This window comes from Oculina patagonica, chromosome 1, assembly GCF_052425735.1.
Source record: "Oculina patagonica isolate OP01 chromosome 1, crgOcupat, whole genome shotgun sequence".
Classification (NCBI taxonomy): domain Eukaryota; kingdom Metazoa; phylum Cnidaria; class Anthozoa; order Scleractinia; family Oculinidae; genus Oculina; species Oculina patagonica.
The window spans coordinates 11,344,116-11,368,351 of NC_135758.1; the positions used below are offsets into that span (position 1 = coordinate 11,344,116).

The following is a 24,236-nucleotide window of genomic DNA, read 5'->3' on the forward strand; positions in this document are numbered from 1 at the left end:
TAATATTGTTAAGAATACGAAATTTCTTCATCTTTACCCGTATACTGAAACTCAAATCATGTGTAAACTTAAAAAAGAACAGAAAGTGGCATACTTCTTAGGGATTCCTTTGACAAATTTTTATACTTTGTAATTCCAAATTTGTCCACTGTCGTCAGAATAAAATGCGAAGCCTCCTTTAGGGTCGTCGTTTAAAAATGTCGTAACCTCATCGGCAAAGCTAGTGATTTTAATTTTTCTCTCGTCTACCACCATTTATTTAATTTTCGCATATTTTCGTATCGATATCGAAAGTACTTCCAAAACAATAAAAAGGTAAGGGAAGAGTGGATCTCCCTGTCGTACTCCTCGCTGAAAATCAAAATAGTGTGAAGTGAATCCATTGTTTATAACACAGCTTTCTGCGCATTTATAAAAGCTCTTTATTCATTTGTAAAAGGTCTGGCCAAAGTTGAAGACTTCTAATGCCTTAATTAAAAATTCCACATTCCGACCGAGTCAAAAGCCTTTTCACAATCAATAACAACTAACCAGTCAGGAAGCTTATTCATTTCCGTGTACCACATAACGTCATCTGCGGTGCGAAAAGCGTCTGATATCAATCTGTCCTTAACATATGCACATTGATCCGAGTAAATGATAGCGGGTAATACTTTGCAGATTCGCCTTGCCTTAGTTTTTTACCCAAATTTTGAGTATGCAAACATGAGAGATATTCAGTGGTCGCCAATTATTTCACAAAATGCTTGTCCTTGTTTTTCTTTTTTATTTAGGTGATAACAGCTTGTGATTGGGAACTCGACAGTTGACCATTTTCAAAGAAATAGTTTAAACATTGAGTCAGCTGTTTTCCGAGTAGGGGGCAGAATCTATTATAAAATTTTGCTGGTAACCCATCGTTCCCTGGGGTTTTGTTATCCGCAAAGGATATGAGAGCGTTGTAAGTCTCATTTCAGTTAAAAGACCATCGCGAGATTTTTTAAGGTCTTCGTTTAAGTTCGGTATATCGGCTCTGTCATCTAGTTCTAATGTGTTACAATTTATTTTTGTTTGAGTGTAACTAGTGCAGCAATAAGTTATTTGTTAGTTGATTATAAGTTTTTAGTTTTTATTAGTAGAAATTATTTTTTTCAATAAAGAGGATACATTATAAGAAATAACTGTTCAAAGTGGCTACGAGCCACTAAACTCGGAAAATTTATTATGAAACAAGAATCGAAAACAACAAACTGACAAATAGAGATTTGCTAAAACAAATGATGTTTAACTTTCCACAATTCAGTTCACTTCACTTAGTTTCATTGTCATCTAGCTGCTCATCGAGAGCAGGCCGAAAGGGCAAGTGATAGAGTTCCCATCGGTTGCAAATTGTTTTCTTTCTTTTTATTTTTCCTTTTTGTTTTTGAAGATTAGGCAAAATAATAATATCATTAGAAAAAATAAGTTTTGGTCTATTTCAAGAAAACTGACATTAATACAATATTTCGGCTGGTAGTTAAGCATGCATGTACTGTATTTATTCGGCTATTAGCCGAAACCCAAGACTTTTAGTTTTTGGAACCAGTTAAACTGACAAAAAATAAACCCAAATCACTCAGCTATAAGCTAGACCCAATTTTTGCTTCAAGCTATAAAACAGTCCACATGCAGCGAATCAACATATCGTTAAATTACAACTATGTAATTGAAAAACAACAAATCACTGACAAAGAATGAATTTACTGAATAGAACCGTACACAAGCGTGACAAACCATTCACCTGAGTTCAGAATCCCATCTCAAACAATCACGCATTCTTCAGAAGAATTAAGCAGTTATCGATCATCATGTCAAAAGCTACTGGTTTTATAACAACGAAACGTTCAAGTTGAAAGTTGTTGCCGAGGTAGAAACAGTTCAGAACAACTGCAAAATTGCCAGAGAATACGGGATGATTCCTGATGATTCAGTGAATCTTCAGTTCGTCGCAATTCGCCAGCGAAAAGATCAAGCAGGTCAAGCGGGTGAACTTTAAATGTCACCAAAACGAAACATGTGCTGTTACCAGTATTTGTCGAGTATCCTCAATCCAATCAAACTCTTCTGAAGTGGTTTCTTTTAGCAGAGAAGTCGTGGTATTTTTAAGTTTTCGCTTTTGAACAAAAATATTACATGCAGCCGATTTCTGTCAGATCGTGTTACAATGTTTACCAAGCGCGTGAAAACGACCGCTTCTGATTGGCCAGTTTCTGGTATCGCGACAACTAGTCAAATAGATCGATTCCTTCTTGACCCTTAGTCCAGTCAACTTAGAATTACACCCAAAACAAATTGCAACAAAAATAAAACATGCCTTATTCGACTTTGCATATATTGAGGAATAACATACTAAAAGTCACCGTGAATCGGAGTATTGGAACCTTGTCTTTTTTTGCGATATTTGAACTACAATGAAAGATGAGAAATTTAATTTATGCATAACTAATGTGATTTTTACAAGTAACATTGAAGGGTCCTTATCGACAGAAATAATCAAGCTAGCAAAACCAAACAACGACAAGCCAACAAATCAGTTTACAACAAATGTAGCAGTTATTACTTATCCTATTTATTGCGTGAAATGACATTACTATTCTGCCCTTTTTGGTACCTTAGAGAACGTACTACCAGCTGCCGGATTCTGGCATAGATTCAAGTATAGTAACAACGTTCGCTAATCGGATATTTCATTAAAAAAGCTGAGTTTTCTTCAAAAATTAAAGATACTGAAAACTGATAAAGTATAATTATACCTTTTTGATGAAAGAATAAACGCTGGTCAAAAAATTTACCGTCTGATAACTAGAATTGCGGCAAACAATTATGGCGGGAGTCTTGGATGAAACCCTTAACATAATCTGTCAGAAAACGTAATGCGTGAATTTGCTCCCCCAAAACCCTTTCTGCTTATTCGAAGGTGCCTATAATTCCAAGAATCAGCACTGATTGATCTTTGCAAAAGTCTCCCGAGTGACTGAGCCGTCACAGACGCCTGGGACACAACCCCGGTGTAACTATAGGCACGCCTCCATCTCTGCACTTAATTCTTTTACAAAAGGATAAACAAATTCTTTCAGGAGAAGCAGAATGATTTTGGACAAAAGAAAAAGGGTTTAAACATTTGGAAAAAGTTTGGTAACAACCTGCAAATGACTTGATAAACATGAATTCAAACTTTGAATTCAAACAACAACAACAACTTTATTCACCCTAAATATTTACAAAAGGAAAAGACATATATATGGTATTAATAAATAATTAAGGGTCTGGTGGCCTGAAATAACTGAAGAGTTTAAAAGGGCAGGCAGCCAGGGACAAGTATGGTATCACTCTATCCACTCAATATTAGCATTTGTATACAGCCACGTCAAATGCTATACAGTTTTGTACGCCAATCGTCACAGTTGTTCAACCACTGCGGTAGAAAGCATTAACTCATCAACAGACACGCCTTTTTCTCGCTGTTTTAAGACCAGCCACGAAAGTATTCATTAACAATTTACACGTTACGCAATTGGGAATGCTTACGCGATGTAAGGCCAGATTGCACCATCATTTCGACGCTGCGAGACTTTGAACGCGATGTTCGACGAGTTAGCTTTCACTGAAAGGTCTCTGATGAGTCTCTTGGCGGAGACGAAACATGCGTGTCAGACCAGCCACGAAAGTGTTTTACAATCCTTTTTAAAAAATAAAACAAATATCTTAACAGGATTAACCCATCAGTACTTTGGAATACTGTTATCTTAGGGGTCCTGTAAGATATTAAAAATTAAAAAGATGACTTACAAAGTTTAAAAAAAGTTTAGAAATGTTAAAAAGACAACGGTTGAAAACAAATAAAAACTTATGAATAAAAATTACAAATAAAAATGTTCTATAACTTTTTGTTTAAAAAGAAGTCTAGAGTTCAATTTTTTCATGTCCGACGGTAAACAATTAAAAACTGACGCTCCTAAAAACGAAAAACTCCGACGGCCAAACTCTAGCTTCATTCTCGGCAGGACATAAGCCATGTGCAATTAGGACACTGTATGTATGACGTTATTTCCAGTCCTTACTTTACATATGTTTCAAAAAATATGGCTCTGCCACTGTATTTTTGGATGGTTATCGAAGAAGACCAGCCACCAAATATGACTTACGATGAAAGGGTCAGATGTGGGATAAGCGATGCATGATGTTAGATTCACTCGGGAAAGAGTGTATGTTATAAAGGAAGATTTCCTTTCCAAAATGTGAAACAAGATAAGGTTCGTCGCGCTACTACCTCTGCACTTTAAACGGCATAGTAATGACGCATTACATGCGTAGGGTAATGCCGAAGTCCTTTTGATACAAAATACAGTTGTCACAAGATGCAACACTGTAATAGTTGGAGATTATACATTCCTCCTTTTACTCTGTTCAAGAGCAGTGGACATAAATTATGATCTGACTGAACCAGCATATAAATTAACTCACAAAGTAAATATTGGCATTGGCATTCAAATATCTGTTTCCTTGAAGAAACTCGACTCTGGGGCATTTTTCAGGAAATATTTTGAAGTATTTATCTACCAACACGGCACTAGGGTTGCCGTTATTACAGCAGGAGATTGGCTCCCTGTTCTGTCTCTAAAATGATAAACCTGGAGAAAAGCTGGATGTCCTTCAAGTGAGGCACTTTCACAGCAAAGTTTTACCCAGCATGCTACCCACACGTTGGGATATAATGCCTATTCGTTGCACAGCCTGAGGGTCTATCATCAAGTACAGCAGTGGAATGTTTTAACCCTTTTTCTTTTGTCCAAAATCATTCTGCTACTCCTGAAAGAATTTGTTTATCCTTTTGTAAAAGAATTAAGTGCAGAGATGGAGGCGTGCCCATAGCTACGCCGGGGTTAACGTTGTGTCCCCGGCGTCTGTGACGGCTCAGTCACTCTGGGGACTTTTGCAAAGATCAATCAGTGTTGATTCTTGGAATTATAGGCACCTTCCAATAAGCAGAGAGGGTTTTGGGGGAGCAAATTCACGCATTACGTTTTCTGACAGATTATGTTAAGGGTTTCATCCAAGATTCTCGCCATAATTGTTTGCCGCAATTCTAGTTATCAGACGGTAACTTTTTTGACCAGCGTTTATTCTTTTATCAAAAAGGTATAATTATACTTTATCAGTTTTCAGTATCTTTAATTTTTGAAGAAAACTCAGCTTTTTTAATGAAATATCCGATTAGCGAACGTTGTTACTATACTTGCATCTATGCCAGAATCCGGCCGCTGGTAGTACGTTCTCTAAGGTACCAAAAAGGGCAGAATAGTAATGTCATTTCACGCAATAAATAGGATAAGTAATAACTGCTACATTTGTTGTAAACTGATTTGTTGGCTTGTCGTTGTTTGGTTTTGCTAGCTTAATTATTTCTTTCGATAAGGACCCTTCAATGTCTCTTATAAAAATCACATTAGTTATGCATTAATTAAATTTCTCATCTTTCATTGTAGTTCAAGTATCGCAAAAAAAGACAAGGTTCCAATACTCCGATTCACGGTGACTTTTAGTATGTTATTCCTCAATATATGCAAAGTCGAATAAGGCATGTTTTATTTTTGTTGCAATTTGTTTTGGGTTAGACAACGAAATGGCTTATATTGACTGGACTACCTTCTTCTCTTGAAAAGTCACGTTAGCAGTGACTCTGCAAATTAACTAAACTTAAAGAAAGGAACAGAAGGAAAGGAACAGAAACAGTCTCGGGCAGAAATAATTATTGTAGAAGAGATTGCGAGGACATTGTTTACGACATGCGGGATTTCGAATTCCCTCGTCAGTTCAAAAGACGATCTCATACGCAAACAAAACAAATAATATTCCAGTGCGAGCTGATGGAGGACGAGTTCCAGCCTAAATAGCAAAGAAAAGACGAATAAAAACTTCATTCCTAACGTTGCTTCCTCATTAAACCAAATGGCTTTTAAGGAGCCGCCACTAAAATAAAAGGTAATTACCAAGAATAAATACAAACGCTTGTTAATTTTCGTTTGTTGATGACCGCTCGGCTTATAGATGAATATTTCATTCAAATTAAACTCTTTTCTAGTACCATCTAATTTTTTTCGGAAATACTCGGCGATAAATCGAACCCCAAATTTTGTTCAATTTTAACCAGTTCTCAGTAAAATTTGGTGAAAATATATAGCCTTTGTGTACTTCATATAAAGTAACACGGATAAAGTTCGCATTTTAGCCAACCCCCTACCCGCTTCACAAGATTAATTGATTAATTCAATTTGATATTAATTAATTAATTCAATTAAAATGTTTACAGGAATCGAGTGAAGGAGGGAAGGAGGGAAGGAGTGAAGGAGGGAAGGAGTGAAATCGGGCCCACTCACCAAAACTCGGAATTTTCCGAGTTAAAAACCTTTAGGGTCATCATGATCCCAAATAATCATAGCTTAAAGATTTCAAAACTTAAATATCTCACCATAGTTTTTGACAAATGTAATACACAGTATCATTGTACTGCAGCTTTTGTTTCTTTAGTTTTATTCTTTTGATGTTGTAGTTTGTTTACTAGTTTCTAAGTTACTAAGTAAGTCATGATCAGTCAGTCAGTCAGTCAGTCACTCAGACAGACAGTCGATCAGTCAGTTGGTTGGTTAGTCATGAACAGTCAGTCACTCAGACAGACAGTCGGTCAGTCAGCTGGTTGGTTAGTCATGAACAGTAGGCGGATTAACTTGGATTTTCCTATGCACTGGCTAGGAAAATATCGACAGAAGTGCATTGGAAATGCAGGTGGGTTGAAAATGACATCTCGAAGCAATTGGTATCATTTTGTAGTTTATTGATATCTAAATCTAACATCTTTGTACCTTTGGTATCTTATTGTATTAAATAATGCAGTCTGGTTATGAAAACAACTAAAAACATTTAGATACATAGAATACAGAAAAGTGTTTTTTTGTTATTGAACACCACCTAACGCAGTAAAGCTTTTAACGTCCACTTTTTATTTTCTATCAGCATACACAGACACTTTAAGTAACTAAAAAAAAGAAAACTCAATAAAATTATCACCAATGTCAAAAGCAAGAGGTTTTCGTTGCCAACTGTTTCCACAAATACTTTCTGCCAGAAAACAACATTTTTTCATCCTCATTATGCCATTCAATTGGTACCAAATATTTTATTTACAGTGTTTTTCACGATGTTGCGAACCTCGCGATATCGCCAACAGTAAACTAAGGGATTTAAAGAGGAATTTAGGAAGAGGAAAAAACTAGAGAGATAATAGGCTACTAAAGTGGACATTCGTGTATTATCGACTTCCAACATTATGCCGGCTAATACATTTGGAAGATAACAAGCAAAAGAGATTAAATAGACGTAAAAGGCGTTTAAAGCTGTTTTCTTTACTCTGATGACCTCCACTACTTGATTATTTGGAGTGTGGCGTTGGTCCTGTATCTGATTTTGATGATATCTGGCCACATTGTAAATTCGAATGTATGCCACCGTTAACACAACAAGTGTCGTAGATTGAAAAGCTACCGCTACCATGTCATTATTGCTGGGAAGTGCCATGAAGATGAATGTTCCAAGTCCACTACTAACCCATAAAATTACCAAAGCAATATAAACACGGTTCTCTGTGACAAGCTCTTGGTATCGCAAATGCAAAAACAAAGCAAAGTATCTGTCCACTGCGATGGCAGCAATTGTAAAAAGTGATGTTCCTACTACAAAACCCGAGCATGACATAGCTAAAGTAAGAACAAATGGACAGAATCCATCAAAGTCATAGCTTTCATTCGCTGCCATGTTCAGCATCACTGCGAGAATAACAGCGAACATTGGTTGAACAAACAATCCCATCGCAAGATCAGCGAAAGCAAGACTTAAGAACAACTTCTTCACGTTAGCTGGTATCGACGAGGCTTTCCATAAGGCGTGAATTACAAAGAGATTTCCGACAGTTGCCACAATGGAGAAAAGGAAATTGAGCAAACAGATGAATAACATGAAGGTTTGCTGATACCGAACAGTTGCAGAGAATTCCTGCAATTTCTTGCGACAAAATGCATCGATCATCTTTAGCGTAAAACAGCCGAAGTTCAAGTTATTCCAAGATGGTCTTTGTAGTCGGTGGTTAATCACAACTCTTAATCTTCGTCCTGTGGAAGACAAGCGGTAACTGAGGAGAGATTTACCGATTGGTCAGTTTTAATTTTGTAGTGGGGGATAAAAAGAGATTGACCAGTAGTAAAAAAACCAAGCTGTGAAATCGTTTGCAGAGAGCCACTAAATTGGATGATTAAAGTGAGTTGTTTACTAAGCTTTCTTCGATGTCATCCACTAATCAAACGAGGGAAATATTTGTTCAGGTGGGGTGTTTAAGTTTTGAATGCCTCTTTAGAATCGAGATAACTCTTCATGAAAAAGGTTTAATAATTACCTAAAATAAATTTAAATCGGACTATTGAACATTTATTTCCGCAAAGAGGATTATTTAATTGCATCTTTCTTTCGTTGAGGCATTTAATTATTTTGCCTCTTTTAATTCATCACGAAGATAAGTATCTGACAAAAGCTCTAGTGCTCGTTATTTCTAATTTTATCTCACAAATTTTATTATTAATTCTATTTTATTTCACAAAAATAATTCACCGTCAAGCACAGAAGAAATAGATAGATGGTGGGGAATATTTAATGAGGGAGTGATGATTTATATATAACATCATCTTCTTTTTGAGTCATTCGTAATACAATTTTATTTTTTTAGCGAATGATGTCATAAAATAAGATAACTCAAAGTTCACCATTACAGTGCCATCAAACATCTAAATATATTTTCCCGTAAACGGAAGTGAATCAAATAAGAATGTTGCGAGTACAATAACCTAGCCTTAAAAACGTCGACTAACACCAACAAGTTTCTCAATGATAAGGTCTTGTTTTCTTAGATGTGGGAAAACGACAAAATATGTCTGTTCATAGTGGTGCCAGCAATCGTGAAAACAACGATGCTCCTGCAAGAAATGTGTGAATTGCAATGCTTTTTCGAATAGGCAGAACCATTCAAAGTTATCACATGCTACCATATTAAGAATCACCGCTGGTGACCCTGTATCCCTTATAGGATTTTGTGCCCAGCCCGTATACTGATAGTATTTTTATCTTATATATCATCTTGTAAGGGAGGCTGCTTTTTTATTCTTTCCCCACATCTAAAAAATATCTGAAAAGTTGTCACTTGTAAACATGTTGTCATTTGCCTAATAGTTAACTAGCGTTTTACTAGCCCCCTTGTTGAACACATGACAAACCGCCCGCCGCATATTTGCACAAAAAGTGTGTTCTTGTGAGAATTTGCTGCAAAGAAAGCCTTGAGTATATCCTGGTCCATTACCCGGCAAAGAAATCAATCCAACAATTTATCTTGGGCAAGACAAATTTATATTCTATTTTAATAGAATATAAATTTGTACACCAACCATTTTTCCCTATATACGAAACAAAAAAACTTTGCAATTTTAGAAAGTATCTGTTAAAGATGTTTGTTTTAGATGGGATCTCAAACGATTTGAAAAATATGCCAGTGAACTGACTTGATACGGTAAAATTTAATTACATTTAACACATCTCTTCGTAATCGTCCAGAGAGTTTTAAATTAAACTCTTCGATGCCAATATTGTTGGGATCCTAAACTTTAGCAAACTGATAATAAATACTATACAAATAACAAAAGATAAGAATTGTTTTTCTGCTTTAGAAATGAATTTTTAGATTTAAATATTCTTGTTTTATTAGATAACGCAAGTCTAAAAAGACTAGAAGACAGAGATATTCGATTTAAGCTGTTGCGCGATATATAATTTATGTTGAATCGCTGTGTTTCTTAGAATCTGTATAGTGCAAAGTCTCAATTTAAAATCAAATAAGAGCGACAGCAGCTTCATGGTGGCTTAAATCTTTAATCCAGCTCTCAGCAATGTACTATTCAGTGACGAGTGCCCCCACGCAGGTATTCATTGTACATTGCTTACAATATTTTTTTGTGAAATAGGCTTTACTTAAAGCATCCCTTTCACCTCTTTATCCTTATTTTTTTTTTTTTTTTTTGATCGAGTTTATCGGTAATTTCTTTAGCAAAATAGATTCCTATTTTTCCCTTGCCAGTCTTGCCATCGATGATTACTAAATTACCGATAAATATGCTTTGAACGTCTCTGAAAATGATCAATTGCAAATCCAATATAATTAACATTTACTGGCTAGCTGTCTCGGGCCTTATTCCTGGGGTAATAATAGCCTCGTTCTGTTTTGCAAGCTAACGGACCAAGTCTTGGTCTCGGTCTATAACTAATACTGATATCCTCGTACTAGTTCAATATCACCTTGATGTGTAGATTAGTATTTCTACTTTAAGTAATTTGTATAACGTTGTATTAGGCTGTAACCGCTTTGAAGTTATTGTTCCTAGATCATGACCCTTGGTTTTTAATGAATACTTTTTTCAGTTTGTTTTTCACGATGTGTCGAACCTCTCGATATCGCCAAGAGTAAACCAGCGGTTTTAAAGAGGAACTTAGGTAAAGAAAGGAAATTGAGGCAAAATAGGCCACTAATGTGGACATTCGCGTATTATCAACTTCTAGTATTACACTAGCTAATAAATTTGGAAGATAACAAACAAGGAGAATAACATAGACGTAAAAACAATTCAAGGCTGACTTCTTTTCTTTAGAAGCCTCCATAGCCGCATTATTATAAATCTGGCGTTGGTTTTGTATTTGATTTCGATGATATCGAACAATTTTGTAAATACGAATGTATGCTACAGTTATCAGAACAAGTCCCACAGATCCAAACGCCACCCCTACCATGTCATTGTGGCTGGGAAGTGTCAAAAAGATGATTGTTCCAATTGCACTAGAAACCCATAGAATCACCAGAGACAAGCTCTTGATATCGTAGATGCAAGATCAAAGCAAGATATCTGTCCAGCGTTATGGAAGCAATCGTAAAGAACGTCGCTCCTACAACAAACGCTGTACTGGCCATAGCTACAGAAATAACAAATGGAAAAAGGCGATTAAAGTCGTAATTTTCGTTAGCTACCATTTTTAGCATCACTGCGACGATAACAGCGTACATTGGTTGAATGAACATTCCCATCGCAAGCCAGACTTATCAACAGCTTTTTTAAATTAGCCGGTATCGAGGAGGCTTTCCACAAAGCACAAATAACAACGAAAACTTTCTCCGACTCTTACACAATGTTAAATTTCCACGATGAATTTCATATAATTTCTTCAAGTAATCTGCAAAGGGGGCAGGTTTTCGGTTTTACCTCTGTTACTTACATATGTAACCTGGGCATACCAGCTATTAAAATAAGTTGCAGATACATGAAATATAGAGAAAATAGTTATTTATTATTGTACATCATCCAACGTAGGTGTTGTTTACATCTGTCTAAATAGAAAAATTCTAAAAGTGCAGAAAAAAAGTTATACAAGGACACTTAAATTAAATACCAACAAAAAAATGCAAATAAAATACAAAGTCACAAATGCCAAAAGTAAGAGTTTCTCTTAGCTAACTGTTTCTATTTATCTTTATTGTGCAGTTTGGTTGCTAATAAATATTTTATTTACAGTGTTTTTCACGATATTACGAACTTCGCGATATCGCCAACAGTAAACCAGCGGATTTAAAGAGGAATTTAGGAAAAGGAAGAAAATAGAGACGTAATAGGCTACCAAAGTGGACATTCGTGTATTATCGACTTCCAACAGTATGCTAGCAACCAGATTTGGAAGATAGCAAGTTAGGGTAACAATATAAACGTAGAAAGCATTTAAAGCAGACTTCTTTTCTCTGGTAGCCTCTATCGTTTCATTATTCAGAATGTGACATCGATTCTGTATCTGATTTCGATGGTATCGCACAACTTTGTAAATGCGAACATATACTACAGTTATAACAAGAAGTCCCGCAGATTCATAAGCAACAGCGGCCATCTCATTGTGGCTTGGGAGCGCCATAAAGATGTACGTTCCAAGTACGCTAGCAACCCATAAAATCGCCAAAGAAATATTTACACGCTTCTCTGTTACAAGCTCTCGATATCTCAAATGGAGAAACAAAGCAAGATATCTGTCCAAAGCGATGGCGGCAGTTGTAAAAAACGATGTTCCTACTACAAAACCTGAACAAGCCGTTAATATAGTAATAGCAGATGGGCAGAACCTATCAAAGTCATGGCTCTCTTTCGCTACCATGTTTAGCATCACTGCGAGAATAACAGCGAACATTGGTTGAACAAACAATCCCACCGCAAGGTCAGTGAAAGCAAGACTTAAGAACAACTTCTTCAAATTAGCTGGTATCGACGAGGCTTTCCCTAAAGCGTGAATTACAAAGAGATTTCCAAGAATTGCGACCATACAGAAAAGGAAATTGAGCACACAGATGAATAAAATGAAGGCCTGCTGGTGTGGAACAGTTGCAGAGAATTCCTGCAATTTTTTGTGACAAAAAGCATCGACCATCTTTTGCACAAAGCAGCCGAAAATTCGTGTTATTCCAAATTGGTCTTGGCAGTGAGATCAGATCTCTTGAAACATTGTCCTCTGTTTATACAATGTTGCTGTTCTGGAAGATAAAAGTTTGTCGTTTCTGTCCCTTTCTTAAGTAAGGCACTAATCAAATGAGGTACGAAAGCCTTTCAGAATAGGCATTGTCCATTATGAAAAAGAAATATGTATTAGCCAAAAAATAAATTAAACTGAGCTATTGAAAGTTAACAGGCGCACAGGGAGATATTTATTGCCATCCTCTCTCGATGCATTTACATTTTTTACCTCCCAGTAAGAGAACAATTCTCCGTTAACCACAGAAGAAAATACGTATGGCCGTAGATAATTGATAAAAGGGTGATGATTATTGGTAAGATTATTAGTAAGATCATTGGTAGGATCATTTGAAATATTTTTAAGAAGAGGAGGTACTTTTTGAGGCGAATGACATAAAAGCGGCTAAAAAAGAAATAAGCGTGCGATAATATATTCTTCTGTTAAAAAAGTATGAGAACGAGGTTAAAGGGTCAACACATCTGTTTAAACAATGCAGAATTATCCAGTTTTGATTCGCTGGTATATCAAACCACTAAGAACTGTAATAACAGCAGCAAATTATCTTTCATGACGTAAACTAAATGTGACGCTATAGCGATTTTTGAAATGATGTATTTGTTTATAGCCCAAGCTAGTCCCAAATAGGTGGTCCAAATTTTTTTGTGACAGTAAAGATGAATACTGCCTCCGTTGTAAGTGCTCCTTAGAGGTTTAAACACATTCATGTGTGTCATTTTTTTGGTACGGGCTTAGAGGTCCGGGTGAGGTGGCTAAGAAGGAACATTTATAGCGACGAGGATTGACATTTCACCTGGGTATTGTTGTTGGATGGTGATTCAAATAGTTGGTTTTATTAAAAAATAACCGCAATTATAGCACAACAGCTTGATCGCAGTTCAAATTAGTTTTTTTGCCAAAGTTGCCACACAGTGCAAAATTAACGTTTGGTTCGTAGCTATTACTCCTCTCGGTGCAGTTTTTGTCCCCCTTTTTCTAGAAAGTTCTAAATATCAGGACGAGTTTTTTTAGATAACCAAAAACCCACCTCGAAGGAATAGCCAAAGACGTGCTCACATCGGCATGTAATAAAAAGATATTTTATTGATAGGAAAGGTTTACAATAGAATATATAGCAAATCGATTGGGTTTTACCACCCTCTAAGTATTGTCAATTGATGTCTTTAACTTTACTGTTCACGTATATTTCATTTCGAGCTTATCACAGTGATATGACCCCATATACTATCCAATAAACCTATGTTTTAAACAGGCCAAGTAATACATAAGTAGTTATTTCTTCGAATTCATATATTTCCCTACAACGTTAAGCTCTTTTTAGTGACAGATACTCGCAATAGCTGCTATTTGTCATCTCACTATCACAATTTTGTTTTAAAGCGATTTGGTTAATTACTTCGTTACCAGACGCCTATATCAACTACAACGGGTAGTGAAATTATTTCGATAAAGAAACGTTACTTTCAACTAATTATTTGACGATAAATTTCAATATTTTATTTAAACATGACTCTCAGAATTAACCGAATGCAGGAACGCCTGAAGAACTTAATTTCACTTAGCATGCATGGTTATCTTTATCATGCAGTATTGTTCTTAATAAAAATTTTCTTTACAGTGTTTTTCACGATATTACGAATCTCGCGATATCTCCAACAGTAAATAAACGGGTTTAAAGTGGAGTTAAAGAAAATCAAAACACTCGAGGCATAGTAAGCTACCAAAGTCGGCATTTCCAATATATCAAATGTAATAAAAATACGAGCAAACAGATGTGGAACGTAACAAGCAAGCGAAATCATATAAACGTAAAATGCACTTAAAGCCGACTTCTTTTCCCCCGCGGCTTTCATTGCCTCATTATTTTGAATCTGGTTTTGGCAATGTATCTGATTTTGATGATGTCGTACAACTTTGTAAATGCGAATGTATGCCACAGTTATCAGAGCAAGTCCTCCAGTTTTAACAGCTACAGCTACCATCTCATTATGACTTGGGAGTGTCAGAAATTTAAATGTTGCAAGTCCACTAGCAAGCCATAAAAGTACCAGACCAATGCCAACACGTTTCTCTGTTACTAGCTGGTTATACCTCAGGTGTAAGTACAGGGCAAGCAGTCTGTCCATAGCGATGGCAGCAACCGTGAAAAACGATGCTGCAGCAAGGATGTAAGTAGGGTACATGTCCGCTGAAACAACATATGGGCAGAAATAATCAAAGTCGTAGTTGCCATTCCTTATCATACTCAAAACTACTGCCAGAATAACAGCCGACATTGATTGAATGAACAATCCAATGGCAAGGTCCGTTAGGGCGAGATTCAGGAATAACTTCTTTAAATTAGTCGGTATCGACGAGGCTTTCCACAAGGCGTGTATCACAAGAAGATTTCCAAAGATTGTCACGGGAGAGAAAAACAAGTTAACCACAGAAATAAATAAAACTAAAGGCGGTTGAGATTGAACAACTAAAGTCAATTCCTCTAATTTCTTATCGCAAAAGTTGGCGTTCATGTTGAGTCCAATGAAATAAATTCAACGTTGACTTTTCGGTGTGAGACAAACTTTCTGTCGTAGCTATAAAAGTGTTAGGGGTAGCCCAGTGGTTGGTCAATTTTATGTCTCCAATAGATAAGAAGCAGGAACACGTACAAAAGATAAAGCAAGCTGCCAAAGGTTGCAATGGTGGTTATTACTTTTTCAAATTATTTTTCAAATCAAATATGTAGTTTAATTAGAAAAACTCTGTTATAATTAAAATAATGTTTTAATTGCCAACTCATTTGGAGATTGGGAACCTTAATTTTTTTTTATAAAACTTGACTTTTGTTGAAAAGAAAATGTTTCATAACAAAACTATCTGTGTGGTAACAAAAAACCTATCAAACTAGCCATGTGGAGAATAAAATCAATATAACTTGCAAGTGGTAACAAGGTCAATATAACTTGCAAGTGGTAACAAGGACAATATAACTTGCAAGTGGTAACAAGGTGGTGGCGGCATCCTCGCATTTGTTTCATCCAAGATACAGTCAAAAAGAATAGCAATAAACAGGAGGTACAAATCAATTGAGCCACTGGCCCTAGAAATTGGCCTAAAATCAAGAAAGGTAGTAAGTACTTCTTGCAATCTACAGGCCACCTAAGAAAGTTACTGGAAGCTACCAACTACTTCTAGAAGAGGAAATGAGTCACATTTCTAACTGGGCTGTACTCCATCATCAATTTGTTATCATAATTGGTGATCTAAATCTGAACAGACTGAAGCCTGAGGGAAGAGAAGGAAAAATTCTGCTTGATCTTGAAGTTGAACAGGGATTTGACTGCCTAATAACTTCACCTACTAGAATACAAACGCTAGGAACACTTACCACACAGAATCTAATTGATGTTATTCTCACGAACCAACCAGAACTATTTGGTAACTGTGGGGTGTACAATCCTGAAATAAGCGATCATGCACTTATATATGGGTTTATAAAGGAGAAAGCCAAACCTCAGAGAGGAAGAGTCATCAAATTCAGGTCTACAAAAGACTTTGATGAGAAGCAGTACAAGGATGATCTCAGCCAAGCTCCCTGGCATGTTGGCGAAATCTTTGACACAGTTGATGAACAAACAGGTTTCTGGGTGTCACTTTTATCTAGTATTGTGAACAAACATCTACCAGAAAAGAAAATGAGAGTCAGGCCTCAGGATGTCCTTTATATGTCAAAGGAATGGAAGAATGCCATTAGAGCTAAAAGAAGAGCCGCAAGAAAATATCAGAGGGAACAAACAAAAGAGAACTGGGAAAACAAACGTAAACTGAGGAACGAGGCTACTAGACTCAGAAGAAAGGCGATAAGAGAATACTGGAAAACGCAATCAAATCTGCTAAAATCGAAGCCTAGTCAGTTCTACAAAACTTTCATGCCTTTCTTGGGTGCAAAGAAAAAGAACAACAACACCGACCTGAGTCTAAATATTGATGGAATCTTATGCCATGATCAATTCAAGATTGCAAATCACCTGTGTGACTACTTTGCGAATATTGCTCAGGGGATAGGAAACGCAGATGATACCACTGATACAACATATGCTACACACGCCAGTGTAAAGAGTATCATGGAGAACTCGACTAGTCAAGACAACTTCCATTTTCAGAGATTAAACAAAGCTGAGGTGGAGAAAGCACTACATACTATCAATACTGGAAAGAGTGACGGCTGGGATGGCATTCCCTCTAAGGCTCTTAAAGCTGGGGCAAGCGAGTTGGCAATATCCCTGACTGCACTTTATAATACATGTATTACCTGTGGCGAGTGGCCAACAATGTGGAAGAAAGGAGAGTGGACACCAGTGTTTAAGAAGGAAGACCCCCATGAGAAAGAAAACTATCGTCCAATAACTATACAAGTCACAGTTAACAAAGTCTTTGAGCAGCTACTGAGTAACCAACTAAGTCACTGGTTTAATAATAAACTCTGTGATAACTTAACAGCATATAGGAAAAGGAATAGCTGTGAAACAGCTTTATTGTCACTAACCGAGAACTGGAAAAAGGCTTTAGATGAACACAAATTTGTTGGAGCGCTTTCCACAGACATGAGTAAGGCATTTGATTCCCTACATCACCATCTCATGTTGGCTAAACTAAATGCTTATGATGTCACATTGATACACACCTTAATATGTACGCAGACGATCACCAGTTCTACGATATGAGCAGTAAAATGGCGGATGTTCAAGCTAATCTGACAGTAAGTGCGGAAGTGGCTTCCAACTGGTACAGTTCCAACTTCCTTAAAGGAAACTATGACGGAAAATAGGAAAGTATCGAACCTTAACACTTGGTAGAAAATGTAATGACACCTTGAAAATTATCATTGGCGACGTAGAAGTTCAATCCACTGAATGCCTGAAATTGCTTGGGGTATCAATAGACAACGATCTCCGATTTGATGAACATATTAATTCTATCTGTACGAAAAGCAGCCAACGTGTAGGAGTGTTAATGAGACTCAGCAACTTGATACCCACTAGCACCAAGTTACAATTGTTTAAAGCTGCCATTCTACCCTATTTAACTTACTCTCACCTTGTCGGCCATTTCTGCCGTGCGCGTGATAGAAGAAAATTAGAGCGCATACAAGAAAGGGCACTCAGAGCCATTTTCTGCGACAAAACGTCAAGTTATGACAAATTACTAGTTATGGCCAACCTATGCACTCTACAAAATAAAAGGTTACAGGACCTAGCTACTCTTATGTACAAGGTTAAGCATAACATCTGTCCTAAGTATGTTGCTGACTTTTTTCAGAGGTCTGAGACGAAGTATGCCTTACGCAACAAAGAATTTGTTATCTCTAGATTTAATACAGTCACATATGGCAAACATACGATCAGATACGTTGGGCCTAAGATATGGAACATAATACCAAAGGACATTAGAAGTTTACCAACACTGTCATCTTTTAAGAAAAACATTCGTAAGCTAGACTTAGATATTTTAATGAATGATAATTGCTGCGCTAATTGTATTCTATGTAGTTCTTAATGTAAGTTCTTAGCTTGTATTTTAACTGTATATATTGAAAATATTTTATCTTGTATTTTAACTTGTATATATTGTAAATATTTTAACCAATTTAACCGATTTTAGCATTTATTAGGATATTTCAATTTTGTTATTTTTCTTTTACTTTAAAGTTTCCCCATTTAGTGGTTTTATTACTGCTATTTTAGTTTTTGACACTCAAATAAAGGTTTTTATTTTATTTTTTTATTATTATTATTATTTTAAGCCAACCCTGTATGAATTTTAACAAACAGCTCCAAACCATACGCTGCGTAACTTAATTACATCCAATTTCTTCAATTTTATTTTTCATTCAGCAAGGATTCTGTTATAGAAGACTCCAAGTGCTACGAATTCTTTATTGTCAACAGCAAAAAGAAAATATTAACAGAAGCTGATGAAAAAAGTCTGATGCTCCTCTTTTTTTCAAGATTTTCATAAGCAGAAAAAACTTTTTTTATTACGAGAAATGTGCAATTTTTGCGACATACAGATGTAGTTTGTGTAAGAATGTTAATTTATGTTGCACAGTGTTTCTGATAATTATTAGAAGCTAAGATATCTCGTTAGCTACTTTTTCCCGTGATTCTTTCGGTCAGCGCGACCTCTGGCTTCTGACCTGGTTACATTTTCCTCAAATCGGATTTGCAACAATGAAAATACAACAGAAATCGAGACTCTGGGCGAGCTTTACCTCCACCTCCAGTTAAAGTCCTTACCTTTTCATATACCAATTTTTGAAAGAAAAGGTTCCCATTTCATTTACCTTCGATAAAAAATGCAACCTTTTCACATGTCTCAAGAAGGGATAATAAATCTCTTTTCTTAATTTTTCACGGTAGGTCTGCTACCTGCTAGAAATGGTAGGTCTGCAGATTTACCTCCCCTTTTGAATACCCCCTACTTGCGTTTGATAGACCTTTCTAAATTCTGTCATTGTGGAAAGATCGCTAAGCACTTGTTACAATTTGCTCTCCTTCGAACAATTCACCTAATATCTTCATCTCGGTGTTTTAGGCGCACTTTAAGCGAGAGTACACAGTCATAATTTTCGTACAGTTATGATAACAAATGCAGTGCAATCCCTTCGTCAAGAGGTGATTTATAACGTTGATGCAGCGTAAATTTCGACTGGCTACAGGTACAAACCACAAATGTCTTTTTTTCTCATTAACGTGCTTTAAATGAAAACGAAGAATGAAGAAATATCGGGGAACGAGGCTACCTTCCAACCCATACACGTTTGACATGTGCACAAAAGAAATAGGGATGTCTTTCTCTGCAATGGACCTTTGAATTTTTGGTTTTGGAACCTGCTTATTAAGAGGGAAATTCCTTTCATAGAAATGGGACCTTTGCCATAGGTTGTTCCAGAACATTTTCCCGCATGACAGTATTTCTAACTATACATACAAATAACTAAGCTTATTATTTTTTTGCGTGTCGCTTCAACCTAGTAGCGTTACCATGGCAACCCAACGAATTATAAATTAACCGAACAAAATTGAATTCTGCTCGATATCAGAAATTTAGTCATTGGATTTTTTTTTCATCGTTCGCGTATAACAAACTCAGAAAAATTCTTTTTTTTTTGACAATAGAGTAATATTTTAAATGCAATAAAACTCCAGATCACAACTTTTCGATGAACTGTGTACGCACAGCATTTAAATTTTGTTTCTCTGAAAGCCTTGAGCGAGCGCCCTCGGACTCGCGTCAGAATTTAATCCAAAGAGTGCGCGAAAACTGTATAAAGTCACGCGTTTACCCCATATATTTTGATTGTGAAAATGATTTAAAATATCTCATAAACTTTAATATGTACTTTATTGGCAAAAAACAAATTTTAGCGAAATGAGTTTGCTTGACGTTTTTTCTTTAATTAAATGAGTCAGCGTAGAGCGTCTGTTGACAAAGAGATCTGTGTTTGTTTGGCAAGTTTAATCCATCGTACATGAAGAAAACTTCTTACTAACAATCGTTTACTTTCTTGGAAAAGGGGAAATCACTTCAAATCATCTCCGTTAATCGTTGAATCATATTTCCAACAGGACCTTAGCAACAAAAGCTTCGGTTTTTAATTAAAGGGATCGCCCTTGCACAAACAATTTGTGTGTACAGGTGCAGCACTGTTTTCTTTTAATTTGGTCCGCGCTCCTTTTGAATATTCGCTTAATATTAAAGGGGCTTCTTGTAGATCCGCCTATTATACAAAAGGTGGCGTAAAAACCATGTCAACTTTTGTTGTTTGTTGCCCGCCTTTAGGCGATCACGACGTACTAGAAGAACAAAACATTAGCCCCATACTGAGATAACAATTGTGAGTGATTGTTTACTTTTCTCGTTTTCTTTTAAAAAATATCTTGATATTCTTAAATTCATGGGTTATCTTCAAAAAGCAAGAAAAAAAGAGATAAGTTACGATCAAGTAAAGTTAAAATCATAGACTGTTTGTAAAAGGAGACAATCATAGCAAAAATGCGGATGTATTTAACTAGCTCACCACATTGTAAATATGTTTGCTATTTAAACAAACAGATCTCAACATTGTATACCACGTTTATCACGATCCATTTAACAGTAGGGTGGTAAATAAGCGCGGAAGTACGATACACTTTTTACAACATATGAGGGTTCAACAAAGGTTTTCTTGTGGTGTCAAATCATAAGACATGGCCATCCAAATCTGCAATACACGTTTGGAGGAACTTGTCAAACTGGCCGAATTTCAAAATCGCTTCCTGCTGTCTCTTTGTGTATTGAACTTTGTTTTTTGCCTTGTGGCCATTCTAGGCAATCTTCTTGTCATTCGCGCCCTGTGGAAAGCGACATTGATGTCTTCAACTTTAAAAGCCATGTTCCTGAGTCTTGCCTTCTCTGATCTTGCTGTGGGATTATTTGTTCAACCAATGCATGGCGTTATTATCGCAGTCATATTAAACAAAGTTGCGAGCGGAAACTTTAACGTTGATTTCCTTTGCCCGACTTTCGTAACGATGTACTTGTCTTCTGCATACTTTTTCGCCGTGGCATCCTTCTTGTCTATTGTAACCATTGCCGTCGACAGACTCCTTGCAGTTTCTCTACATCTACGTTACAACGAATTCGTAACAACGAAACGCGTCGTCGTCGTCTTGATTTTGTTATGGTTAACCAGTGGACTTATAACATCAGTTTATATTTCTCTTCCAACCTACAACGACATCGTAGCTGTGGTTCTAGAAGCGAACATTGGTTGAACAAACAATCCCACCGCAAGGTCAGTGAAAGCAAGACTTAAGAACAACTTCTTCAAATTAGCTGGTATCGACGAGGCTTTCCCTAAAGCGTGAATTACAAAGAGATTTCCAAGAATTGCGACCATACAGAAAAGGAAATTGAGCACACAGATGAATAAAATGAAGGCCTGCTGGTGTGGAACAGTTGCAGAGAATTCCTGCAATTTTTTGTGACAAAAAGCATCGACCATCTTTTGCACAAAGCAGCCGAAAATTCGTGTTATTCCAAATTGGTCTTGGCAGTGAGATCAGATCTCTTGAAACATTGTCCTCTGTTTATACAATGTTGCTGTTCTGGAAGATAAAAGTTTGTCGTTTCTGTCCCTTTCTTAAGTAAGGCACTAATCAAATGAGGTACGAAAGCCTTTCAGAATAGGCATTGTCCATTATGAAAAAGAAATATGTATTAGCCAAAAAATAAATTAAACTGAGCTATTGAAAGTTAACAGGCGCACAGGGAGATATTTATTGCCATCCTCTCTCGATGCATTTACATTTTTTACCTCCCAGTAAGAGAACAATTCTCCGTTAACCACAGAAGAAAATACGTATGGCCGTAGATAATTGATAAAAGGGTGATGATTATTGGTAAGATTATTGGTAAGATCATTGGTAGGATCATTTGAAATATTTTTAAGAAGAGGAGGTACTTTTTGAGGCGAATGACATAAAAGCGGCTAAAAAAAAATAAGCGTGCGATAATATATTCTTCTGTTAAAAAAGTATGAGAACGAGGTTAAAGGGTCAACACATCTGTTTAAACAATGCAGAATTATCCAGTTTTGATTCGCTGGTATATCAAACCACTAAGAACTGTAATAACAGCAGCAAATTATCTTTCATGACGTAAACTAAATGTGACGCTATAGCGATTTTTGAAATGATGTATTTGTTTATAGCCCAAGCTAGTCCCAAATAGGTGGTCCAAATTTTTTTGTGACAGTAAAGATGAATACTGCCTCCGTTGTAAGTGCTCCTTAGAGGTTTAAACACATTCATGTGTGTCATTTTTTTGGTACGGGCTTAGAGGTCCGGGTGAGGTGGCTAAGAAGGAACATTTATAGCGACGAGGATTGACATTTCACCTGGGTATTGTTGTTGGATGGTGATTCAAATAGTTGGTTTTATTAAAAAATAACCGCAATTATAGCACAACAGCTTGATCGCAGTTCAAATTAGTTTTTTTGCCAAAGTTGCCACACAGTGCAAAATTAACGTTTGGTTCGTAGCTATTACTCCTCTCGGTGCAGTTTTTGTCCCCCTTTTTCTAGAAAGTTCTAAATATCAGGACGAGTTTTTTTAGATAACCAAAAACCCACCTCGAAGGAATAGCCAAAGACGTGCTCACATCGGCATGTAATAAAAAGATATTTTATTGATAGGAAAGGTTTACAATAGAATATATAGCAAATCGATTGGGTTTTACCACCCTCTAAGTATTGTCAATTGATGTCTTTAACTTTACTGTTCACGTATATTTCATTTCGAGCTTATCACAGTGATATGACCCCATATACTATCCAATAAACCTATGTTTTAAACAGGCCAAGTAATACATAAGTAGTTATTTCTTCGAATTCATATATTTCCCTACAACGTTAAGCCCTTTTTAGTGACAGATACTCGCAATAGCTGCTATTTGTCATCTCACTATCACAATTTTGTTTTAAAGCGATTTGGTTAATTACTTCGTTACCAGACGCCTATATCAACTACAACGGGTAGTGAAATTATTTCGATAAAGAAACGTTACTTTCAACTAATTATTTGACGATAAATTTCAATATTTTATTTAAACATGACTCACAGAATTAACCGAATGCAGGAACGCCTGAAGAACTTAATTTCACTTAGCATGCATGGTTATCTTTATCATGCAGTATTGTTCTTAATAAAAATTTTCTTTACAGTGTTTTTCACGATATTACGAATCTCGCGATATCTCCAACAGTAAATAAACGGGTTTAAAGTGGAGTTAAAGAAAATCAAAACACTCGAGGCATAGTAAGCTACCAAAGTCGGCATTTCCAATATATCAAATGTAATAAAAATACGAGCAAACAGATGTGGAACGTAACAAGCAAGCGAAATCATATAAACGTAAAATGCACTTAAAGCCGACTTCTTTTCCCCCGCGGCTTTCTTTGCCTCATTATTTTGAATCTGGTTTTGGCAATGTATCTGATTTTGATGATGTCGTACAACTTTGTAAATGCGAATGTATGCCACAGTTATCAGAACAAGTCCTCCAGTTTTAACAGCTACAGCTACCATCTCATTATGACTTGGGAGTGTCAGAAATTTAAATGTTGCAAGTCCACTAGCAAGCCATAAAAGTACCAGACCAATGCCAACACGTTTCTCTGTTACTAGCTGGTTATACCTCAGGTGTAAGTACAGGGCAAGCAGTCTGTCCATAGCGATGGCAGCAACCGTGAAAAACGATGCTGCAGCAAGGATGTAAGTAGGGTACATGTCCGCTGAAACAACATATGGGCAGAAATAATCAAAGTCGTAGTTGCCATTCCTTATCATACTCAAAACTACTGCCAGAATAACAGCCGACATTGGTTGAATGAACAATCCAATGGCAAGGTCCGTTAGGGCGAGATTCAGGAATAACTTCTTTAAATTAGTCGGTATCGACGAGGCTTTCCACAAGGCGTGTATCACAAGAAGATTTCCAAAGATTGTCACGGGAGAGAAAAACAAGTTAACCACAGAAATAAATAA

At 36.4% G+C, this 24,236-nt stretch overlaps 2 protein-coding genes and 1 pseudogene across 2 annotated transcripts; all 3 read right to left on the minus strand.

Moving 5' to 3' along the window:
- Positions 1–7,121: 7,121 nt before the first annotated feature.
- LOC144636575 (beta-2 adrenergic receptor-like) lies at positions 7,122–8,097 on the minus strand. The gene has a single exon (XM_078495806.1). The coding sequence runs from the start codon at positions 8,095–8,097 to the stop codon at positions 7,174–7,176; it is 924 nt and encodes a 307-aa protein (XP_078351932.1). The 3' UTR covers positions 7,122–7,173.
- Positions 8,098–10,491: 2,394 nt separating this feature from the next.
- LOC144636586 (uncharacterized) lies at positions 10,492–11,420 on the minus strand (annotated as a pseudogene).
- A 72-nt stretch (positions 11,421–11,492) lies between these two features.
- Positions 11,493–12,564, minus strand: LOC144636591 (adenosine receptor A2b-like). Its single transcript, XM_078495809.1, has one exon. It carries the CDS (start codon positions 12,562–12,564, stop codon positions 11,629–11,631), a length of 936 nt encoding a protein of 311 aa, XP_078351935.1. The 3' UTR covers positions 11,493–11,628.
- Between the last annotated feature and the right edge of the window lie 11,672 nt (positions 12,565–24,236).